This window comes from Erythrolamprus reginae, chromosome 6 (genome assembly GCF_031021105.1).
Source record: "Erythrolamprus reginae isolate rEryReg1 chromosome 6, rEryReg1.hap1, whole genome shotgun sequence".
In the NCBI taxonomy this organism is placed as follows: Eukaryota; Metazoa; Chordata; class Lepidosauria; order Squamata; family Dipsadidae; genus Erythrolamprus; species Erythrolamprus reginae.
In genome coordinates, this window is record NC_091955.1 from 2,313,143 (window position 1) to 2,329,084 (window position 15,942).

At 43.0% G+C, this 15,942-nt stretch overlaps 1 protein-coding gene across 3 annotated transcripts in view; it reads left to right on the plus strand.

Moving 5' to 3' along the window:
• UPF2 (UPF2 regulator of nonsense mediated mRNA decay) overlaps positions 1-15,942 on the plus strand; it is a 56,523-nt gene that overhangs the window by 22,567 nt on the left and 18,014 nt on the right. For 2 of the 3 annotated variants that reach the window (XM_070755035.1, XM_070755036.1), the window contains exons 7-12: positions 6,400-6,503; positions 8,754-8,839; positions 9,923-10,031; positions 11,736-11,849; positions 13,760-13,876; positions 14,530-14,715. In XM_070755035.1, coding sequence (XP_070611136.1) covers positions 6,400-6,503; positions 8,754-8,839; positions 9,923-10,031; positions 11,736-11,849; positions 13,760-13,876; positions 14,530-14,715 — 716 coding nt within the window. Of the gene's footprint in view, positions 1-1,822; positions 1,886-6,399; positions 6,504-8,753; positions 8,840-9,922; positions 10,032-11,735; positions 11,850-13,759; positions 13,877-14,529; positions 14,716-15,942 lie in introns of all 3 variants that reach the window. The other variant, XM_070755034.1, reaches the window with a different exon arrangement.

A 15,942-nucleotide genomic window follows, 5' to 3' on the forward strand; every position in this document is an offset into this window, starting at 1 on the left:
GAGAAGTACAGTAATACCTCGTCTTACGAACTTAATTGGTTCCGGAAGTAGGTTCATAAGGCGAAAAGTTCGTCAGATAAAACATTGTTTCCCATAGGAAACAATGTAAAAGCGATTAATCCGTGCAAAAAGAAAAAAAATATCGCAAAGTGGCGCTCCGCTGGGCGCTGCCGGCTGCCACCTTTTAAAACAGCCAGGGGGCTTCTTGGCGTTCTCCCAAACCTGAAGCCGAACTTTTCGGGTTCAGGAGGCCGCCGAGAAGCGCTGCCGCCCGGCTGTCACCTTCTGAAACAGCCAGGGGGCTTCTCGGCGTTCTTCTGACCGCCGAACCCAGAAGTTCGGATTCCGGAGGCCGCCGTGAAGTGCCCGGCAGTTTCAGAAGGTGACAGCCAGGCGGTGGCGCTTCTCGGCGGCCTCCTGAACCCGAAAAGTTCGGCTTCAGGTTCGGGAGAATGCCAAGAAGCCCCCTGGCTGTTTTAAAAGGTGACACTCAAAGAACCCATCCTAGATCTGAATGAATGAAATATTCTCCTTGAATGTTCTGTACAAAGTTGAATGTGCACCACAGCAGGTGAAATTGATTGTCAATCAGTGTCACTTCCTAAGTGGACAGTTTGATTTCACAGAAGTTTGATTTGCTTGGAGTTATATTGTGTGGTTTAAGTGGTCCCTTTATTTTTTTCAGCAGTATATTTTTTGCTGATAATGAAAAGGAAGGGAGACTACTATAGATCTATTTCAGGCCTATTTGCCTTCATCAGGTAGCCACACCCTTACTGGGATTTGAACCTGGGGCTTCTGCCTTGTAAGGCAATAAGGCATATATACACCCGCATGCACACAAACAAACATATGTGTGTTATTTCTGTCAAATATATGTGTGAATTATTGTAGTGGCATCCAATATAAAACATCCTTCATGCCCCTCCATCATCACTGTTCACTTTTGGAATAATAAGTGAGACCGTCTTGGAGAGTTATTTATTTATTTATTTATTGGATTTGTATGCTGCCCCTCTCCGGAGACTCGGGGCAGCTAACAGCGACAATAAAACAGTGTACAATAGTAATTTGGTATTAAAAATGATTAAAAATCTATTAATATAAAAGCCAAACATACATACATACATACATACCATGCATAGAGTTGTAAAGGCCTAGGGGGAAAGAGGATCTCAATTCCCCCATGCCTGGCGGCAGAGGTGGGTTTTAAGTAGCTTACGAAAGGCAAGGAGGGTGGGGGCAGTTCTAATCTCTGGGGGGAGTTGGTTCCAGAGGGCCAGGGCCGCCACAGAGAAGGCTCTTCCCCTGGGTTCCGCCAGGCGACATTGCTTAGTTGACGGGACCCGGAGAAGATCCACTCTGTGGGACCTAACTGGTCGCTGGGATTCGTGTTAATCAGGCGGAGGTTCCTACCGCCGTTACCGGAACGATGCGCGGCCAGCAATGCACCCCATTGAGATTTTGCTTCTGCGCATGTTCAGGAAGCAAAATCTTGCGGAAGGATGTGTTGGTGCGAGATTTTGCCGATTGTTTTTGCTTCCACACAGGCGCAAAAGCAAAAAATTGCCGAAATCTCACACAGAAGCAAAATCTCGTGGGGGCACGCAAACATTCTCGCCAGCGAGGCAAAACTTTTGCGCGCATCTCCATTCTCGCTACCTGTACGCAGTGTGGCCCGTACCGGGCTAGCCAACCCCCTTACTGGAGTTAATGTGTACCAAAAAGACCAAGAGGCACTTAAGTATTAAGCTGTTCGTATGAAAGGTTTCCTTCAGTGCAATGTGTAAAAAAAATATTTTTCTATTTTTAACACAATTAGGGAAGAAACAGGGAGCAGATAGCACCGGATCGGAAAATAGTGACGGAAAGCAAGCTGCAAGAAGTGAGTTTTGAGGTGGTGCCTAAGAGGAAGAAAGTGGTTTGAAGTAGATAAGCTTATAAGGGGCAGGGACTAGATAGAAAATTCGAAGAAGAAGAGGTCAAATTATCTGTAACCCGGAGAGTTGCAGAAATATACCCAGTAGAGCTTTTCTAGGAACTCAAAAAAAAAATAATTATTTAAGATGGGTATTATTATTATTATTAGTTTTTTGCACCAGTTTTCTTAATAGATCTGAAGTTAGTTGGGGGAAAGATCAAAAGCAACATGAGAAAATATTATTTTACTGACAGAGTAGTAGAACAAACTTCCAGCAGACGTGGTTGGTCAATCCACAGTCACTGAATGTAAACATGCCTGGGATGAACCTAGATCCATCCTAAGATAAAATACAGAAAATAGTATAAGGGCAGACTAGATGGACCAGGAGGTCTTTTTCTGCCGTCAGTCTCCTATGTTTCTATGGCACAGAAAAATAATTCAGGTTCTTTAGGTTTTGATGAAGTTCAGTTCAGCGGTCAGCTTAAATTTGTAGGTTTCCTGGTTGAGCAGAACTTTTAAGTCCATTTACGGACTTATTTCTCTGAGTTAGCATCGCAACTAAATTAGCAACATACTATTAGATTAGATTAGATTTATTGGATTTATATGCCGCCCCTCTCCGCAGACTCGGGGCGGCTCACAACAATGGTAAAAAACAGTACCTAGTAACAAATCTAATATTGAGCAATCTAAATTACAGTTTTAGGTTAAAAAATTCATAAAAACAACCCCAATATATATAAAAAACAAGCACACAATCAATCATACACCGAAACAACATGGGCAAGGGGAGATGTTTCAATTCCCCCATGCCTGACGGCAGAGGTGGGTTTTAAGGAGTTTATGAAAGGCCAGGAGGGTGGGGGCAATCCTGATCTCTGGGGGGGGAGCTGGTTCCAGAGGGTCGGAGCCACCACAGAGAAGGCTCTTCCCCTGGGTCCCGCCAGGCGACATTGTTTAGTCGACGGGACCCGGAGAAGGCCGACTATTATAGCACAGCAGCTGAAGTGTAGAAGAAGTGGCCTTCGGTTTCAGGAACAATTTCCCTTCCAGTGAACTTCTCAGAGTTCATCAGAAAATAATGAGGACAAGCGATAACTAAACTGTATTTAACTTGCCTTTTAATTGTTTAATTTGAGTTCATGTCTTCAGTCCCTTCAATCCAGTGGCTTTCTCTTGAGTCATGAAAATAGCTTCGTCAGTGTTTAGTCAAGAATATAGGTAGTCCTCGACCTGCACCCACAACGGAGCCCAAAATTTCTGTTGCTAAGTGAGACATTTATGAAATGACTTTTCTGTGACCTTCCTGGCCTCAGCTGCTAAATACCGCATTTTTCAGAGTATAAGATGCACTGGAGTATGTTCTGTCGGGCTCTCTGGTAGACTCCTCCCAAAAATTCACAGGTACAAATTTCAGATACACACACACGTTTGAAAATTCAAAACAATGTTCTTTATAATGACAATTCCCTTAACTTAAGCCCTCTTTTGGTATAGCAAAGAGCCCTCGTCTCCAAACAAACTGGTAATTGGTACAAGTCCCTTATCAGTTCTGTGATACTTAGCTTGCAGCTGGGAGGCAATTCACAGTCCTTCTTCTTTCACAAAGTGAAACACACTTTGCTCTGGTTTAGTTTCAAAGCGGGGAAGAATCAGCACACAAAAGGTCAAAGTCAGCAAGGCAGTCACGAAACACAACGGTCAGATAATCCTCCACAATGGCCAAACCCACAGGCTGCTCTTTATAGCAGCCTCACTAATGACCACAGCCCCACCCAACCACAGGTGGCCTCATTTTCTTTGATAATAATCTCTCACTTGTTGTTGCTGCCTATGCATTGCTCTCCGCATGTGTGGCTGTATCATTAACTCTTGTTCTGAATCCAAGGAGGAGCTAGGTAATTGATCTCCTTCTGAGCTGTCTGCCAAACTCTCCTCCTCCCTGTCACTCATGTCTTCTTGGTCAGAGGAGCCTTCATCAGCAGATTCCACCGGGAGCAAAACAGGCCTGCAGCATGTGGATGTCTCCCCCACATCCACAGTCCTTGGGGCAGGAGCTGGGCCAGAGCTAACCACAATAGAGTATAAGTTTTTGGGGAGGAAAATAGGGAAAAATAATCTGTCTACCAGGCGTTCACTTGGCTAGCGTCCTTAGCCTAGTCAGCTTCAGCGCATTATTTTATCCCCTGCTTAAGGCTTAAAAAACATATTCAGAGAGAGTAGCAATGAAAGAGCTGCAAGCCAGTAAGAAGATCATTTAACACCTTGTTAGGGCTGGAAAGAAACTTATTCTGAGCAAGTAGAGCAATGAAAAAAAGCCTGCAAAGATTTAGGGCTGGAAAAACATTCTTCGCAGAGAGTAATGATGAAAGAGCCTGCAAAGAAAGAGCTGGGAAGATCTTTAGCACCTTGTTAGAACGGGGGGGGAAAAGCCTAGAAAAAGCTACACTCAGTGTATAAGACGCACCCAATTTTCAGCCTCTTTTAGGGAGGGAAACGGTGCGTCTTAAACTCCGGAAAATACGGTAAATCGACACATTTGTAAATCTCTCTCGAGTCCAAAGATGGGCTACAAAAATGGTGGAAGGTCTCAAGCATAAAACCGCTAAAACTTCAGAAGAGAAGGATTTAGGGGTCGTGATTTCTGACAGTCTCAAAATGGGTGAACAGTGCAGTCAGGCGGTAGGGAAAGCAAGTAGGATGCTTGGCTGCATAGCTAGAGGTATAACAAGCAGGAAGAGTCAGATTATGATCCCGCTATATAAAGTGCTGGTGAGACCCCATTTGGAATAATACTGTGTTCAGTTCTGGAGACCTCACCTACAAAAAGATACTGACAAAATTGAAGGGGTCCAAAGACGGGCAACAAGAATGGTGGAAGGTCTGAAGCATAGAACGTATCAGGAAAGACTTCATGAACTCAATCTGTATAGTCTGGAGGACAGAAGGAAAAGGGGGGACATGATCGAAACATTTAAATATGTCAAAAGGTTAAATAAGGTTCAGGAGGGAAGTGTTTTTAATAGGAAAGTGAACACAAGAACAAGGGGCCACAATCTGAGGTTAGTTGGGGGAAAGATCAGAAGTAGCGTGAGAAAATATTATTTGACGGAAAGAGTAGTAGATCCTTGGAACAAACTTCCAGCAGACGTGGTTGGTCAATCCACAGTCACTGAATTGAAACATGCCTAAGGATAAACATAGATCCATCCTAAGATCAAATACAGGAAATAGTATAAGGGCAGACTAGATGGACCAGGAGGTCTTTTTCTGCCGTCAGTCTTCTATGTTTCCATGTTTCTAGGTCAATGGGGAATCATTGAGTTTGCTTCTCAGAAGATCCCAAATGCAGCTAGGTCTTGCAGAGCCTGGGCTTGGAGGGTAGATTATTTTTGGCAGATTATTTTTGGTAGATTATCTCTGGCGTCATGAAACCCCCGCTGCGCCATAGTTGGCAGTATGCCAGCCCCATTTCAAATTCAAAGATTTGGGACAGTGGCTCTCAACCTGGGGGTCGAATGATCATTTCACAGGGGTCATCTAAGACAAATTTCTCTTGGTATTAGGAACTTCTTTTCTGGCGTCTTAGAATATATTTTTACAATTTGACCAATCAGGCGTTTACAGTGAGACTGTCCCTCCTACCTTCCTGCCAATCAGCTTAAAGCTCTGTTGGGAGAATTGGCGCTAGACTTATGGTTGGGGCTCACCACCACATTAGGAACTGCATTAAGGGGCCGTGACATTAGAAAGGTTGAGAACCACATGCAAAATATGGAAAAATATACACCAGGAAGAAGGGAGAAAAATCCAAGGGGAATATTCCCCGGTGAAGCCAGCTTTAAAGGGAAAATAATATTATTATTGTTATTATTATTTATTTGAATTATCCCTTCTAAAGGACAAACTCTTTTATGATTCTTAACTTAAATTCCCTTGGAAAGGATCCTGGAGGCCACAGGCTCCAGTTACAAGGAGTTTGATGAAATGTGAGTTCCCCTCGTGGGGAACGGATAAAGACATTAAACTGGGGATTTAATAAGGAATCTGCAAGTCCATTTTACTTTCCAGATGGAAATGGATTCCTAAAATATTCACGATTTCTTCTACGAGAGCAGAAAAAACAACATACTCCAATCCAGGGTTTCGTCTGTCAAGTTACATTATACACAAGTGTTTTTTCCCTGTGTCTCTTCTTCAGGGTTCTCTAGATTAATTCTCCATTCTCTTTTACTAACGTCATATATCTGTTTTATTTTGATTTTTCTTTCCCTTGCTTTAAGGCTGTACTAGATACTAAGCGGTGTTATTTTTTTCCCCTTGCAAAAACAAACCAACCCCCCCCCCCTAGGATTTACATGCTTACGGGGATTATATAATTCTTGGAAATCATATTTTTAATTTGTTAACATTTTAGATGTTTATTTTGGCTTATCTCTCTCTGTGTTTCTCTTTATTTTTAATGCTTGATTTAGAACAAGAAGATGAAGAAACGAGCACCGGATCACACTTAAAACTTATAGTAGATGCTTTTCTTCAGCAGCTCCCAAATTGTGTAAATAGAGACCTCATTGACAAGGTAAAAATCCCCACCTCATATTTCTAATGGCTGTTTCTGCAGAACTACACTTTTCTTGATGCGGGCGGTCCTCGATTTACGACCACAATCGAGCCCAAAATCTCTGCTGCTGAGACATTTGTTCATGGAGATATATTTTTTGCCCCGTTTTACGACTTTCCTTGCTTCAGTTAGTGAAGCTAGTGACGTGGTCGTTAAGCGAATCCAGTTTTCCCTGTTGACTTTGCTTGTCGGATTGCGTGACCCTCCTGGGGATGTTGCGACGGTCATAAATATGAGTCAATTGGCACGTGTCTGAATTTTGACCATGGGGTATCTGGAAGGGTCGTAAATGTGAAAAACGGCTGTAAGCTTCTTTTTTTTTCAGTGCCGTTGCGACTTTGAAACGGTCGCTAAATGAACTTTTGTAAGTCGAGGACCCCTTTGATCCTGCTGTTGAGACTTTGAAATGGTCACCCAAAGAACTGTTTAGTGAACTGTTCTGACAATGAATTTAAATGGCTTCTCTGATCTACGAATGCAAAAAAAAAAAAAAAAAAAGGACATGTAAAATTTGCTTGGATTATTAACAGCTGGAGAGGGAAAAAATGGTTCTGTAGCTTGATCTCTGTTCTGTCCTAGGGATGAGCCCCGCAAGAAACAGGCCCCCACACATTGATTTTACAAGATTCAAGCATGCAATTCTAATATTTTGGGAGCAGGGAGGTTTGGATTTAGAAATAATAATAAATAATAATAATAATTTATTGGATTTGTATGCCGCCCCTCTCCGCAGACTCGGGGCGGCTAACAACAATAATAAACACAACATGTACAATCCAATAATAAAAACAACTAAGAACCCCTATTATAAAACCAAACATACACACAAACATACCATGCATGACTTGTAATGGCCTAGGGGGAAGAGCTATCTCAACTCCCCCATGCCTGGCGGTATAAATGAGTCTTGAGTAGTTTACGAAAGACAGGGATGGTGGGGGCAGTTCTAATCTCCGGAGGGAGTTGGTTCCAGAGGGCCGGGGCCGCCACAGAGAAGGCTCTTCCCCTGGGGCCCACCAAACGACATTGTTTAGTTGACGGGACCCGGAGAAGGCCAATCGAACCTCGAGGTGATAAGGGCATGAGTGACTGTGAGCAATGACTCCCTGTCCAAATAGAGCCGCAACTGGTGCACCAAGTGAACCTGGGCAAATGCCCTCCTCGCCACAGCCGAAAGATGATGTTCCACTGTCAGCTGTGAATCGAGGAGGACGCCCAAGTTGCGAACCCTCTCTGAGGGGGTCAGTAGTCCCCCCCCCCAGGGTAATGGACGAACAGATGGAATTGTCCTTGGGAGGCAAAACCCACAGCCACTCCGTCTTGTCTCGGTTGAGTTTGAGTTTGTTGACACCCATCCAGGCCCCAACAGCCTCCAGGCACCGGCACATCACTTCCACTGCTTTGTTGACTGGACATGGGGTGGAGATGTATAACTGGGTATCAGAAACAAAGCAATAAATAAGTCTGTTTGGTGCCAGCTGCTAAATAGAGTCCAAAACATAAACCATAAACTCATAGATATTTTCTTTGATCACACCGCTCTCATTAACAGACTCTCTCTGAGTTGGCAGGAAGCCCGTGACAATGAGCCCAACTGCCCAGTTTGTAATTCATCATTGAAATAATAATATCCCAAGAGAGAAATCCGAGCGGACATCTGGAACATAACGAAAGTTGACTAAAGCGTCACATGGCTCCACCTTAAATAGCCTAAGGGTGTGGCCAATTGTTCTAGAGATCTATTCGCGCAGAGACCTCCTCTTGTTTAGCCACTCGTGCCTTCTGGCAACCCTGCGTACCCTAGCATCAAGAAAAGGCTCCTCCTCTTCTCCTGAGTCACTCACGGGAGGTGCAGACGGCCTTGGTTGGCTTTCAGCCTCTGACACCACGTCCTCTCCGACCTCCTCACTATCAGACTCAGGTGTCAGATAAATGGGCCTAAGGTACCAGCCCACACCTGTCTCTTGATCCTCAGGATCGGTGACCAGCTATGTGGGGTGCGGATAGGCCACAACAGGTCTCAGCTCAAAATCAATTGTGGATGGGAAGCATCTGCTCGGAGAGGGGTGGCATACAAATCTAATAAATTAAATTAAAATTAAATTAATTAAATAACTGGAATCCGATACCCACTCACACACCAGGCTACGGGGTTCACGATTAGTTTGCTTTAAATTCAGACTTCAACCTTTCTCTTTCTCCCCGCAGGCAGCCATGGATTTCTGCATGAATATGAACACCAAGGCTAACCGGAGGAAATTAGTCCGAGCTCTTTTCATTGTCCCTCGGCAGAGGTAAGCCCCGAATTTAAACGCGGTTGGATCTGAAGAGTCGTGGAAATGAATTTGGGTTACACAGGAGAAGTCTTGGCTGCAGAGGCATCACAATCAGGAAGAGGGAGATTGTGATCCCGCTGTATAGAGTGCTGGTGAGACCCCATTTGGAATAATACTGTGTCCAGTTCTGGAGACCTCACCTACAGAAAGATATTGACAAAATTGAAGGGGTCCAAAGACGGGCTACAAGAATGGTGGAAGGTCTTAAGCATAAAAAGTATCAGGAAAGACTTCATGAACTCAATCTGTAGAGTCTGGAGGACAGAAGGAAAAGGGGGGACATGATCGAAACATTTAAATATGTCCGAGGGTTAAATAAGGTTCAGGAGGGAAGTGTTTTTAATAGGAAAGTGAACCCAAGAACAAGGGGGACACAATCTGAAGTTAGTTGGGGGAAAGATCAAAAGCAACGTGAGAAAATATGATTTGACGGAAAGAGTAGTATCAATATCAACTTTATTTGATTAGTCAATCGACCATATCAAAGCGAGGAAAAGGACCACATCAGTCGTCATAAAACTGTGACTGGTTAAAATACAATAAAATTTTGCTAAAATAGAGGGAATTTGAATAAATAATAAGTTAAAATGCAGTCTAATATGCTAAAATTGAGTAGTAAAACATGAGTATATAACTCGTGCAAAGGATTATATTAAACAAATCTAAGATACTGATATAAAATATTCTGAAGTGAGTTCACCTCCTTTGCATGCCGCCCCAATATGTTCTATAAAACGTATTCTCATCTGAACAGCCCTGACTATAAACTTAGCGGTTCTAGAAACTACATATGTATTTGTACCCTGAAGTAGATCCTTGGAACAAACTTCCAGCAGACATGGCTGGTCAATTCACATTAACTGAATTGAAACATGCTTGGGATAAACATATATCCATTGTAAGATAAAATACAGGAAATACTAAAAGGGCAGACGAGATGGACCATGGGTTCTTTTTCTGCCGTCAATCTTCTAGGTTTCTATAATTAACACGTAATATATGTAGTAATGCATTTACCCATGGACTCTCCTTTATTTGCAGGCTGGATTTGCTGCCTTTCTACGCGAGGCTGGTTGGCACATTGCATCCTTGCATGTCCGATGTAGCAGAGGACCTGTGCTCCATGTTGAAGGGGGATTTCAGATTTCACGTATGTTTCCATTGGTTTTCCATTAGACTGAGCTGCATTTCAAAAGGCCGGGCATAATAACAGGGGGACTCTGAGGCTGTAACAGATCTTTTTTTTTTGGTCATGTTATAAATTAGAATGCAAAGTATTATTACATACATCGCCCACGTTTCTGCAACACTCCGTGGCCTGCACTGGCTGCCGATCGGTTTCCGGTCACAATTCAAAGTGTTGGTAATGACCTTTAAAGCCCTACATGGCATTGGGCCAGAATACATCCAGAACCACCTTCTACCGCACGAATCCCAGCGGCCGATAAGGTCCCACAGAGTTGGCCTTCTCCGGGTCCCATCAACTAAACAATGTCGTTTGGCGGGCCCCAGGGGAAGAGCCTTCTCTGTGGCGGTCCCGGACCTCTGGAATCAACTCCCCCCAGAGATTAGAATGGCCCCCACCCTCCTTGTCTTTCGCAAATTACTTAAGACCCACCTTTGTCGCCAGGCATGGGGGAGTTAGGATATTCCTTCCCCTAGGCCATTACAAGTTATGTGTGTATGTTTGGTTTTTATAATAAGGGTTTTTAGTTGTTTTATTAAATTGGATTGTTGCATGTTCTTTTTTATCATTGTTGTTAGCCGCCCCAAGTCTGCGGAGAGGGGCGGCATACAAATCCAATAAATAATAATAAAATAATAATAATCTTAAAGTTTGACAGAGCACGTATTCACGAACAGGGTTATTTCTGAATCTTTCGCCTGAAAGAACGGGTTTTTTTAAAAAAATAATACTGACTTTCAAGAGCATTCCAAACTTCGCTGCCACATGGCAACGTTTCTTAAATTGCAGACTTGAACCAACGGCAAAAAAAGTAATTGAAAAAACTTGCAATGTTTTCGTTTGGGGTTTGTGCTAAGCAGAATTTGGCAGCTGGTTTAAATTTTATATACAGTAATACCTCGTCTTACGAACTTAATTGGTTCTGGAAGTAGGTTCGTAAGACGAAACATTGTTTCCCATAGGAAACAATGTAAAAGCGATTAATGCGTGCAAAGGGGGAAAAAAATCGCAAAATGGCGCTCTGCTGGCCGCCGACGCCCGGCTGTCACCTTTTAAAACAGCCGGGGGGCTTCTCGGCGTTCTCCCGAACGTCGAACCTGGAGGTTCAAGTTCAGGTAGGGGTTCCGGAGGCCGCCGAGAAGCGCCCGGGTGTTTCAGAAGGTTACAGCCGGGCGCCACCGCCCGGCAGAGCACCGTTTTTGCAATCGGCGGCGGCGTTTTCGGCCAATCTGGAGGCTGGAAAGGAGGTGGGGAATCCCAATAGGGAATTCCATGGGCGGAGCTTTGACGTCACGAAGACGTCCTTCCTGGAAGCCACGTCTAATAATAAAGAAATAAACATTTTGCTGCTTTAGTTCTGGTCCTCCATTGTGAAGGCAGCCCCCACCTCAAAGTTATGAATGCTTCCTACACTGGAAGTTTTTAAGAAGAGATTGGACAACCATTTGTCTCAACTGGCATTGGATTTCCTGCCTGAGCAGGGGGTTGGGCTAGAGGACCTCCAAGGTCCCTTCCAACTCTGTGATTCTGTTCTTTTCTAAACCGCTATGCTCACATATTAGCGCATTCCAAAATGAGCAGGACTGAGCCTCGTGGCTGTTTAACGTGGTTCCAAATGTGCTTTTCTCACACCTGGATGAAATAAAACCCATCATCCTTTGTCTTCAGGTGAGGAAGAAAGACCAGATCAACATCGAGACCAAGAACAAAACCGTGAGGTTCATTGGCGAACTGACTAAGTTTAAGATGTTCTCCAAAGGTGACACGCTGCATTGCTTGAAGGTGAGTGTACATTGATTGGATCCTGTCTAGGGGTTGGTTTAAGGGTTTAAAAAAACCCTTAATTCTGAGAGAGTAACAATGAAAGAGCTTGCAAGCCAGTAAGAGCTGGGAACAACGTTAGCACCTAGAAAGAAACATTCGGAGCAATGGAAAAAAGCCTTGAAAGACTTAGAGCTTGGAAAACATTCTTTGCAGAGAGTAATAATGAAAGTTTGCAAGCAAGTAAGAGCTGGGAACATTGTTAGCACCTGGTTAGATCTGGAAAGAATCATTAGGAGCAAGTTAGAGCAATGAAAAAAACCTTGCAAAGACTTAGGGCTTGGAAAACATTATTTGCAGAGAGAAACAATGAAAGAGTCTGCAAGGAAAGAGCTGGGGAGATTGTTAGCAGCTAGGTTTTAGATGTTTTTAATATTAGATTTGTTTCCATTGTAATATTGTTTTTATTGTTGTGAGCCGCCCCGAGTCTTCAGAGAGGGGCGGCATACAAATCTAATAAATTATTATTATTTAATTATTAGTTAGGATTGGGAAAAAAACTACATGCAGAGTATAAGACACATCTTAGTTTTTGGGGAGGAAAATAGGGGAAAGAATCTGCTTACCAGGTATTCATCTGGGTAGCGTCCTTAGTCTGATCAGCTCCAGCACATTATTTTATCCCCTGGTTAAGGGCTTTAAAAAAAAACTTATTCAGAGAGAGTAACAATGAAAGAGCTTGCAAGCCAGTAAGAACTGGGAACATCATTAGCACCTGGAAAGAAACAGTCGGAGCAAGTAGAGCAATGGAAAAAGCCCTGGAAAGACTTAAGGGCTTGGAAAATGTTCTTTGCAGGGAGTAACAATGAAAGAGCTTCCAAGCGGGTAAGAGGTAGGAATATTGTTAGCACCTAGTTAGCACCTGGTTAGGGCTGGAAAGAAACATTGGAGCAAGTAAAGCAATGAAAAAAAACCTACAAAGACTTAGGGCTTGGAAAACATTCTTTGTAGAGAGTAACAACGAAAGAGCTTGCAAGCCAGTAAGAGCTAGGAACATTGCTAGCACCTGGTTAGGGCTGGAAAGAAACATTTGGAGCAAGTAAAGAAAATTTTAAAAAACTTACAAAGACAGATTTTGAAAAACATTCTTTGCAGAGAGTAACATTGAAAGTGCTTGCAAGGCAGTAAGAGCTGGGAACATCATTATTGCCTTGAAAGAAACATTCTGAGTAAGTAGAGCAATGGAAAAATCCCTGCAAAGAGTTAGGGCTTGGAAAACATTCTTCCCAGAGAGAACCAATGGGAGAGCCTGCAAACTAAGAGCCGCGAACACCGTTAGCAGTTAGTTAGGGCTGGAAAGAAACATTCGGAGCAAGTTAGGCGATGTACAGAGTATAAGATGCAGATTGGAATAGGATGTGCAAAAAGTATTGCAGGGCCAGGCTTTACACGTGGCCCCCCCAAATAGGCTTCCTTGAGATCTAAAAGAAATATAGATAGTCCTCGACCTACGACCATTTAGTGACCGTCCTGAAGTTACGACGGCACTGCAAATATTGACATTTTTTCACACTTGCAATCTGCGGTCACGAGATTGACATTAAATGCTTGAGAACTGGTTCAAATTTATGACCGTCGCACTATGATTCCCGGGGTCACGTGATCCCCCGCTTTGGCGAATCCAAAGTCAGCGGGGAAGTCGGGTCCATTTAACGACCGCGTGGCTAGCTTAACAACTGCAGTGATTCACCTAACGAAAAAGTTGTAAAATGGGGCAGGATTCGCTTCACTGCCCTGCTTAGCGACGTAAATTCTGGGCTCTCTTCTGGGTCATAACTTGAGGACTACCTATGTGTATGTGAAGTATGCTGACCGCCCACGAGTGTTTTGTCGCGAAATCCCTTTTAATGGTGATGCCAATTCTTTGGCAGATGCTCCTGTCTGACTTCTCCCATCACCATATCGAGATGGCCTGCACTTTGCTGGAGACCTGCGGCCGATTCCTCTTCCGGTCTCCGGACTCTCATTTGAGGACCAGCGTCCTTTTGGTAAGGATTATATGACAGGTCACTTTCTTCTGATGGTGAAGGTTCTTGTGGTGCGTATTCCTCTTCACAGGAGAGGAATATTCTGCACGGAAAGGCCCAGGGTTTGCTTAGGGGATTTGCAGGGAGTCAGCCGCATAAATAAAATATCTTCTTTCTTTCTTTCTTTCTTTCTTTCTTTCTTTCTTTCTTTCTTTCTTTCTTTCTTTCTTTCTTTCTTTCTTTCTTTCTTTCCTTCCTTCCTTCCTTCCTTCCTTCCTTCCTTTCTCCCTCTCTCTTCTTTCTCTTTCCTTCCCTCCCTCCCTCCCTCTTTCCCTCTCTTTCCCTTCCTTCCTTCCTGTCATCCTCCTTTCATTTCTCTTTCTCTCTCTCTCTCTCTCATGCCTCCCTCCCTCTCCTTTTCCTTTCTTTTCTCGGAAATGAACATAGTGCTCTAACCACACAGGGAAACCTTTATCTTTACTTTATTGTCAATCTGTATTCTGAAGCTTCTCACTTGGTTAGAGAGGGATGGCCGCGAGTCTTAGCAAAACCGGAGTCTAATTAAAATTTTATTTCCATATGCATCAAATTTGAAAACCAGCCATCTCGCGCAAGAGTGGCACAAGAAATTGTGGTTTTCCGGCCCCGAAATTGTTCTTTTCTCTTGTTTCTAGGAGCAAATGATGCGTAAGAAACAAGCCATGCACCTTGACGCGCGCTACGTCACGATGGTAGAAAACGCCTACTATTACTGTAACCCTCCCGCAGCGGAGAAAACGGTGAAGAAGAAGCGGCCTCCCCTCCAGGAATACATTCGGAAGCTGCTCTATAAGGATCTCTCCAAAGTCACCACCGAAAAGGTTCCGTACGAAGAGCGATTAGATCTTATTCCGGGAGGGAACAGAATTGGGGTGGATGAAATTAGACAAAACGGATTAATGGTTTTTTTCCTCAGTTAAAGGATGTTGGCTCGTTCTCTAAATGAAGAACAAAGGTGGAAACCAGAGTTGACATTCCTTTTTTTAAATACTTTTTTATTTATTTTAATAATGAACAAAAAAAACAAGACATACAGACAAAGTTTCAGATATAAACCCCCCCCCCACAAAATGAATTAGCTTAATACTTTACAATTCTGTTTCCATTGATTCATTCTTTGTCTTAAACTTTAGTTCAATTTTAAAGTCTATTTAAAAAGTCTATTTAAAACTTTAAATAACTACATTGCAGTCAAATATGTTATTTACTAGCAATCTTGTTACTCTTTATTATTCCTTTACTATAAAATAGTATGAAATATACACAGCCAAGACTCATATAAATATATGAATATAGAAAACAATAGTGAAAGCTGTAACAACAAGGCCCAACTTGCAGATTGGGAAATATATGTTTATTTTATCTTTGTTTTGCTCTTTTTTTTCTCTTCCCATTGTGTGTATATTGCTGTTTCCTCCTTTTTTCTTTTTTTTTCCTCTTCTTTCTCCCCCCCCCCTCTATTGTATTTGTCTTGTCTTCTTTTTAGTGTAAATAATTAATAAAGACTATTCTTTTTTCTTTTCTATCCAACTATATAATTTCCCCCAAACAGTGTAGTAGTCTTTATTTTGTTTATTCTGTAATTTGTATGTTAATTTGCTTAATTTAGCACCATCTAGCATTTCCCCAATCACCATTTCTTCATTTGGTATATTTTCCTTTTTCCAAGTTTGTGCCAACACCAAACACGAATCCCAGTGACCGGTTAGGTCCCACAGAGTGGGCCTTCTCCGGGTCCCGTCGACAAAACAATGTCATTTGGCCGGGCCCAGGGGAAGAGCCTTCTCTGTGGCGGCCCCGGCCCTCTGGAACCAACTCCCCCAGAGATTAGAATTGCTCCCACCCTCCTTGCCTTTCGTAAACTCCTTAAAACCCACCACTGAGACATCTCCCCCTGCCTATGTAGTCCTAGCGCATGATATGACTGTATGTATGTTTTTTATATTGGGGTTCCTTGCTTTTAGATTTTTAAATGTATAATTGTTATCTTAGATTTTAATTATTAGATTTGTCAGTATATATTGTTTTTGTCACTGTTGTGAGCCACC